An 8,701-nucleotide genomic window follows, 5' to 3' on the forward strand; every position below is an offset into this window, starting at 1 on the left:
GTCTCATGATTCGTGCAAATCAATTATATAATGAAATACAATACACTCTGTTAGACCCCATGAAATAGTCCAACTAAAAAAATGTGACTCGAGAGTAAATTTAGGGTTTATTTATATTTTTCTTCGTTAAGAACGAAACATTTATCTTTTAGAAGTAGGGTTTATAAAAGGAAATGAGTTGCCCTTTACTGGCGCCTTTTCAAGGCGCGCCGTTTCTGGGTTGCACCCTCGAACGCCAAGCTTGGACAAGCTTGCTGGTTCCCGAATCCGCTTAAACTGCTATTCTTGAACTGCTACACAGTCTAAAAAATATATTTGCTGCGAGCACATTGTCTCTGCAAAATGGTTCCACGGGCTGCTATAATCATCGGGTTTCTGCTGCTGCTGGCGGCAGTGGCGACGCCATCTTCTGGCCCCCATATAGCAGACCTCAACATTCTGCTGCCTCCTCGCTTGACGAACCCTGTGCCGTATCGACTTCAAGGAAGAGATGGCTGCTTCTCTTGGTTCTCTCTCTTCCTCCTTTTGATCACCACTTTATTCTGCTGAGTGTGGGATATGCAAGAATTTCTGCCTCCATTGGTGCATACTTTCAAAAATATCACACTATTTGGTTAACAATTGTGTTGGTGTGCTTATTGTAGTGCATCTTGCAAGGGTATCTTGGTTGTAAAAAAAACACATATCTGCTATTTTTGTTTTTCAGTCTTTCTTGAAACGCATATATGTTTTTTACTTAGCTTCTATTACTTTCTTTGAAGTGTGCCTTTAGGATCTCTTGTGTGAGTATCTCTATAAAAGCCGCCTGTTATGAAGAAATTCCTAGAAATACTAGTACGGTCAGCGAGCAATATCACTCTTTATAGATAGTAGCTGCCAAGTGATGGCTGGACAATTTCCCGTGTAAATTACAGCCACAAATTTAAGGATCTCTTTCTTTCTATTTTTACGATCATGCTACTCCGTCATTTTGATGTGTGAATAGTGACATAAGCGGCTTTGTACATGGAGGGAAGTTATTTCAGACCCATTGACAGGGAAGCCATGATATTCAAAATTCTTCTATACGCTGCTGCACCTGAAGTGACTGCAACACTTCGGCTTTCTAATAAACTCCGTCATTTTGATGTGTGAATAGTGACATAAGCGGCATTTTTCATGGAGGGAAGTTATTTCAGACCCATTGACAGGGAAGCCATGATATTCAAAATTCTTCTATACGCTGCTGCACCTGAAGTGACTGCAACACTTCGGCTTTCCAACAAACACTGGGAAATGTCTCTTTCTCCTTACTCTCAGGAAACCAAGTAAAAACTTAAGGATGTTGCTTTTCTTTTTGCTAGAAGTTGTAATCTGATTGGTTACATCTGTCCGTCTTTCATGGCAAGTAACCAATATAAATGCCAGTTTTATTATTTTCAGCAACACTCCTGCTATGAAATTTTGAGTGACCGGATTTGAATTATTTATTTTGATCTTCTGCGGGTATCTTTTTTCAGGTTTTGGACCTTTTTTCTTAAATTCATATAACTCACGGTTCAGGAAAGTAATGTGTATAAATGCTTTAATGGCTTAGTCTGTGGTCTGCCTGGATCTAGCTCTCTTTTTCACATGACATAGGCATTAGATCTTCTGGCTACTGTTGTTGGTGATACAGTTCTATATCATTGTAATAACTAAGATTATGGAGGGTAGATTGTTAAAAAGTGGTTCTTTTAACAATAGTTCTTGGGTTAAAGTCTTGATTTACGCATCAAGCCCATTAAAAATCAGAATTATTTTTAAAAGTATGTTTGATCATGATAGTTGATTTTGCAGTAAGTGACAAGGCAATGCTTTATTTTCTGTCATAGAAACTAGTTTTCATCAACTTTTTTTTTATTGGAGTCATAATAATCCTCAAGTTGCATGCTTATAATTCTCTCTTACATGAAGTTAATTTTGATTTTTTAATGTGTCAACTGATTCTTTGGCAGGTCATGGGATCATCATGATATTCTATTAGTTCAACCTGAATATAATGATAGTAGGCAATGCTCCACAAGCGCCAGATTGATATCAATTGCACCATATGGTGAAAGAAAGGAGACTGCTGTCTATGCTACAGACCTCCGAACTGGAGTTATGGTTCGCTGTAAAGTTCTTATTGATAAAATTTCAAGGATTAAAATATTTCATCATGCTGTCAAAATCAATTTGGACGAGCTAGCAACACTGCATATTACTGCATTTGACGATGAAGGTATCTGGAATTTTACAAATGAGATCCTTTTTGGTATTCATCACTACAGGCATTAAATGCGAAGCTATTTATATTTTAAATCTGTGCGTAGAATTTTTTTTTTTAAGAACTATAAATGCAACATTGATTAGCCTGCAGACAAGTAATAATAAGAGAGTTATTTCTTCATCAATTGCTTGGATTCTAGAATCAACCAGGTTGTGGCATGCTAGAATCTACTTTGGTTGATTTACTATGTAAAGGAAGGTTGCAGAGGGACAAACCAAGGTTAGATGCAAAAGAAGTTATGGCTAAGTTATATTCAAGTTGTTTAGTTTATTCTGATTGTTGACAATCTAAGTGAATACTGGACATTCATTCTCCATATTCATCTTGAGATTGTATAAGGATAAGATGAAATCAAAATGTTCAACAGGGGAAAGCGCCAGATTGTGTGATCATACCTTTTTTCTAAATTTTTGGTGAAATTTGCATCATGATCGAACTTTTTTGCCTGTATTTTCTATTCTAAACGTTACAACTTTCACATAGCTAGGGCATTGAATTTAGCATTACAAGGATTTCTTGAGGATTTGACTAAAGATACCCTCAAGGCAATTTTGAAGTAGTACTGTTATCCACCAAACGAGGAAATGGAAGATTTGGAGCATAGCAGTAATTGGCTTAATCTAGTTTCTCATAGACTTTCAAAGGTGAGTGGCCTGTATCAGCTTAATACTAGAGGTTATTGTTGATGCTAACCTTTCCAAATTCTCGTGGATAATAATTTACTGCTCTTAGGAGACCATTCAAATGGTGTGGCGTAGTTAGTTTTAAAGCACATCAAGTTTTTTTTTTATGGTTGAAGGGGGTATTGGGTGTGCACTATTCACTATTGAACTTCTTGCAAAATTCTTGCCAACTTTCAAGATACATATGTAGAACATCAACAAGTAAATAAATTATCTAAATACACAAACATACAAGAATAATCAGAAGTGTACAAAATATGATAAACTAAAATAAGAGTGAGCAAGTGCTTAGCACAATGCAGATGTTATCACATGACTAGTAATTATGCAAAGTAATTTATGGATGTAATGAAGCAAGTTTCTGTTGGAGTTGAATCAAGGGCAAGCTATATGAGTGATTAATAGTACAGCTGAACATAATATATGTCTACTTAACTTTGCAAATTTTAATTTACTTGAATAATAAAAAAGTGTCTGCACAACAAAGAATATAGTGATGATCTATGGAAATGCTAGGAACGAGTGCTTCACATTTAATCACAATTATAAGAGATTACTTAGCAACTTCAGCGTATGATCATTTAATCATCAAATCATTATATGATATTTGCAACATTCAAATCAAGTAAATAGACGCTAAAAAATGTAAATATATACTAAAGAGCAAAGACTAATGATTTTTATGTTGTTTAACGTTAGATCGATTTACATCTATGTCTAAGCGTCCCTTTCTTAGGCTCCACACAATCTCCTCTAATGGTTGAGAGTTTTTTTTCCTCTTAATGGTGTAGTCTCTACATCCGATAAAAACAATCACAATGCCTTCATATCACAGGCTTGGCAATTCAAAATCCTTTTTAGTAGATAAAAAATGCCAATCTAAAACCCTTGAAAACTTAAATGGTGTACATGGCAAACTCCAACTAATCTATGTGCACCATCTTTTCTAATGACTGCTAAATTTGCAAATAAAAAAAACTTGAAACAACTGAGAGGGATTGATGGAAAAAAGATGAAAGCTTTCCAGGAGCTTTTGATTTGATGAGCACTTTCATTTTTTTACATACAAGCACTTGCAAAAGATTTAACAGAGCTTTAGTCCATAGATAAACTTTATAGTTTCTTCTTATTCCATTATATATTTATCTAGTGGGGAATGACTTTGGAGTCCTATTGAAAAAAAAACACAAAAAGTCACAAAAAGCACCTAGAAAAATGAGCTCAAATGGTTGGAATCATTTATGTGGCGACTAGTTTAAATAGCTGTTACAGGGCTTTTCCAACAAATACTATCCTTTTAGTTAAATAATTTATCGGGCGACTAATTTACAACGAATACCAAAACTTTCATGTAGATAATACAACCTTGAATCTCCACTCATGTCTCTATAAATTCTCTACTCGTGTCTCTTAATGATGAGGATCCAAGAATGTTAGTGAGTATGATTATTATTTTGTTGGCTGCTTATAGAATTATATGTAGAAATATTATAAATTATGTGATTATAACACACAAGGTTTATTATCATCAAATCATTAACGAGCCATAGAGTTCATGATGGTGCATATAATCAAATAATCCGATGAGGTGACATTTTGTTCTCATCCAACTACTATTTCAATTTTCTAATCAATTTATCAACATGATCATTTTCTTTTAGAGCAATTTAGCAATTGATTTTTAATTATGATTGCTTTATGCATGCTAACGAAGTTAGATGTGCTGTCCTATAATAAGAGAAGAAGTTATATATGAAATAACAAATGGCATAAAAAAGAATTTGGGAATTTTGATTAAATTAGATCGATTATAAGTACATATAATAATAATTTAGTCAAATATGATATCAGTAGAAGATGAAAATTATAAGATGAGAATTTGAAATAATAAATTGTTTTAGAGTGCAATTGTCTTAATTTGTTATAGATTGTTAACAAATTGAATTGGAACCAAATTTTGAAAAGGTTACATAAAGGTAAAGCTTTTGGTCTAGATGAGATATCTATTGAGATTATGAAAGTTACATGTGATATTATAGTGGTTTGATTGTTGCATTTTTTTCAATGGAATTTTGAAGATTCAGATGATGCTAAATCTTTGCGGATGAAATATTTTTGTAATATTTAAGAATAAATGAGATATTTAAGATCGTGGTAATTATAAATAATTCAAATTTATGAGTCATGCAATGAAATTATTTATTTTATTTCAAAGAATTGATGTAATTTTGTGCTATAAAGATCAATTATGGAACCATTTTCTTGCATCAAAGCAATTAATAAAAAAAGTAGGGAGTAGACAAGATTTTCATATGAATTTTATTAATATTTAGAAGATATCTATGATCGCGTATCTCAAGAGTTGATTGGGTGCATAATAAGGATGAAATGTGCATGCTCAATGTATTTTGAAGCCTTAAAGATGTGTATCATTAAACACTAACTTTCATTAAAAATAATTGTGGATTGACAATAGGATTTTCAAATACATATTATGTGAAGAATTACGTGAAGAATTTGCATTGAATCCATATTATTTTATATTAGTTCTAAATAAGATTATAATCGATACTCAACTAAAGGTGCCTTAGTGTATGTTTTTCATAAATAATAGTTTCAACTGGTCGGACATTTGCTGCAGTAAATATAAAATTATTATAGTGGAGAAATGTTAAGAAGAAAGAGGGCTTAGAATGAGTTGAATAAAGATACAAGTATTTGATTCCATACTATTGGGCGTGCTATTAACGATCATTATTGAATATTAATAGAAGATCATCTTTTGGTTTGACATGTTTAATTTGCTTGGATATCTTACTACAAAACAGTTTGGATGATCTAAGGTCATATGGAGTATATTAGGTGATAAAAGGATGCATGAATGCCTTGAGGTAAATAACAAAGCCATATTAAGGCTAACTTTGTTGTATGGTTTGGATTGTTGGACAATAAAATAGTAATTGATTGCTAAGTTGAGCATGATCTAAATGAAATTATTAAGATGACTGTGTGACAAAGTTAGAAGGGATAACACACACAATGATTATATTAGTCGTATGATTAGTGTAGCTTCTATTAAACATAAATAATTGAAAATAGACTTGGTGTACAATGGAGTGTCAAAAGACCAGTTAGTAAAAATTGAAGGCTTATGGTAATAATGTATAGAACTACTCCAAAAAGTTTTGCGGATAATTAGTTCAATAGCTTAGGCAACAATTAACATTAAAAAATGAAAAATTAGGATTCGTCAAACCGAACCTAAATATTTGGGCATAAGGCATTATATGTAGATTATGATGATGATGATAATGATGACGACGACGATGATGATGATGTGTCCTAATGAGTGCTATTACTCCCATCTTTTGGTTGGTTAAGTGTAATATCCTCATAAGATTGTTATGTAATCTTTTGAAGTTTCAATATACCTGTGGTACCCCTGATTATTTGGATGACAGCACATACTATTTCATTACTTTGCTTTTGGAACTTGTGCCTTCTGCTTGATCAGAGAAGTACACGATGCTCTTATGTGGATTAACTATCAAACCGATGTTTTTTATAAAATTATTGAAAAGCATTCTGCTATCCTGTTGCTTTTCTTAAAGACGAGGACACAATCATTGTAAACTCTGTGAAGCAGAGCTATTTAGAGTCCGTAATTAATTTCTGTTGGCCTGCTCATAAATATAGGTGAAAGATGTAGTTCATGGCGAGAACTATAAAGTGTTGGCCAAGCCAACAGTTTTGTTCCTTTCAGAAAATGTGGGTAATCAATAATTATACCAATGAGTTGAATGCTGAAGGTAATAAACTACCATTTATTTTAACTAATCCTTCTTAAAAAACTACATAAATGTCTTTCCAGCTACCAGCTAGCTCCCTTGGCTAGAGGCCTTTGTAGCATCTATTTTTGCAGTACTCTCTTCTTGGAGCAGCCCTGACCATTCCCTTTGCATTGTTCCGGCTATAGTTTGTTTCCATTTACTTGATTGTTCTCTAGATTGAACCTTTTTAAAATGTCTGGAATTGACATGGCAGATGTATAACTGATATTTTCGAATCTGGTTTTTCATTGACAGTCAGCCCCTCTTTGGATATCAATGACTTCTAGTATGCTGCATGTGTTGTGGGCTAGCACATGCAACTAACAGGGGATATTTATTTTATATACTTCATTTCTTTTATGGAAGTTTATCCATTCACTTTTGTCCTGTTCGTTTTTTTTTTGAACTTGTGATTGTATTTGCTTGCAATGCATTTTAGATTTGATTTGATAACAAATTGTGAATACAGTTTGAATCTCGGCCATTCCTGTAAAATTTCATTTATATAGCTTACTAGATAACCTCAAACGAATTGTTTGTCTTATTATCGTAGACCTAATTTGATCATGTGCAGGAATTTGCCATATATTTTTTGCTTTTGTTTCCTGTAGTATTATTCATTTGTTAGGTTCTTTTGATTTTTAACTTTCAAACTTTGATCTAATTGTAGTTTTCAGATGTAGGTGTAATTATTAATTGACCTAAAGTGTACTACTCTTAAGGGAATGTGTCGTGCTTACGTAAGAAATAACACAATATCTTTTAATTCAGTTCAATGGTTTGCAATTTTTGCTAAGGTTATCAAGGACATAGTTGCCCTTTTTTTTTATAGGAAGGTGATAAAATGGCTTCATAGAAACTTACTTTGCTGTCCAATTGATTTAATTTCAGAGAGTTATTTTACATGTTGCTGCATCTTACTAGTGATAAAACCTATAGTTTTTTAATGGTCATCACAAAAAATCAATGGGATAATACTTGAAATTGAATAAGGTCATGGTGAATTTTCCTTCTCTAGTTATGAGAGTCATTCTATCGCTTATTGGGTTAATTTTTTGCTAATTTCACCTGTTAACTTTTCAGAGTGTTCTAATCTTTTTTCTTTTGAATCCCTGCAGACAACGTGTTCTCATCACTGGCAGGCTTACGATTTTTGTGGCAGCTAATTCCCAAATCTTTGGAGGCTGATCGTATGCACCGCCTTTTTCATGTTCCACTGAAGGAAACACCTCTCAGTGACTGTGGTAGTGGTTTTTGTGGGGATTTGGACGCCCGGATTGAGCTAGAAGAAGATGTATGCTCCAGATTTGGGTCTTTTGTATTATGATTGCTGCCTACTGCTTAAACTGCCTAATAAAGTTGGATTAATGTACCACTATATATAAAGTCTTTCTTTTTCTATCTTGTGCATTGCAGGGGTTAGGATCTGACTTGTATGTTGTCAAAGGAGTTGGAATTGGTCATGAGATTGTTAAAGCCAAGTTGCTTGAGCCACAACTAGAACATGTGGAGGACGAGATTACTTTAACTGTTGCCGAAGCAATGTCCCTTGATCCTCTTTCGCCAGTTTTTGTGACTGTTGGCACATTGATATACTACAGTCTCAGGGTTATACGTGGAAATGCTCCTCAAGGTTTTAAAGGCGAACTGCTTTTGATTATTTGTCATTATAATATCGTTTTTTCTGCTGTACATTTATGAGATTTTATTTTAACATAGTTGATAGAATGTGGTATTGAATATTCAGTTGTCGATTTGAAACGATAGATTGCATGATTGCAGTTTATTGCTTTTGGTGGTAGACTTTTGGAATGCCAAGGAATACCATGGAATACTGTTCTAATAATTTAAGATGTGTTTTCATTTGTTCTTTCTTTTAAAGTTAAGTATTTCCCTAC

General features: G+C 33.4%; 1 protein-coding gene across 1 annotated transcript in view; it reads left to right on the top strand.

Annotated features, from left to right (window-relative positions):
* The first annotated feature begins 250 nt into the window (after positions 1-250).
* The window catches only part of LOC110031831 (nuclear pore complex protein GP210), a 172,228-nt gene continuing 163,777 nt past the window's right edge, over positions 251-8,701 (top strand). The window contains 4 exon segments of the mRNA XM_020735245.1: positions 251-506; positions 1,977-2,242; positions 7,922-8,097; positions 8,220-8,436. Of these exon segments, the coding sequence (XP_020590904.1) occupies positions 343-506; positions 1,977-2,242; positions 7,922-8,097; positions 8,220-8,436 (823 nt within the window). The 5' untranslated portion in view covers positions 251-342.

The sequence above is a fragment of the Phalaenopsis equestris genome, unplaced genomic scaffold (assembly GCF_001263595.1).
Source record: "Phalaenopsis equestris unplaced genomic scaffold, ASM126359v1 Scaffold000848, whole genome shotgun sequence".
NCBI classification, from domain to species: Eukaryota; Viridiplantae; Streptophyta; class Magnoliopsida; order Asparagales; family Orchidaceae; genus Phalaenopsis; species Phalaenopsis equestris.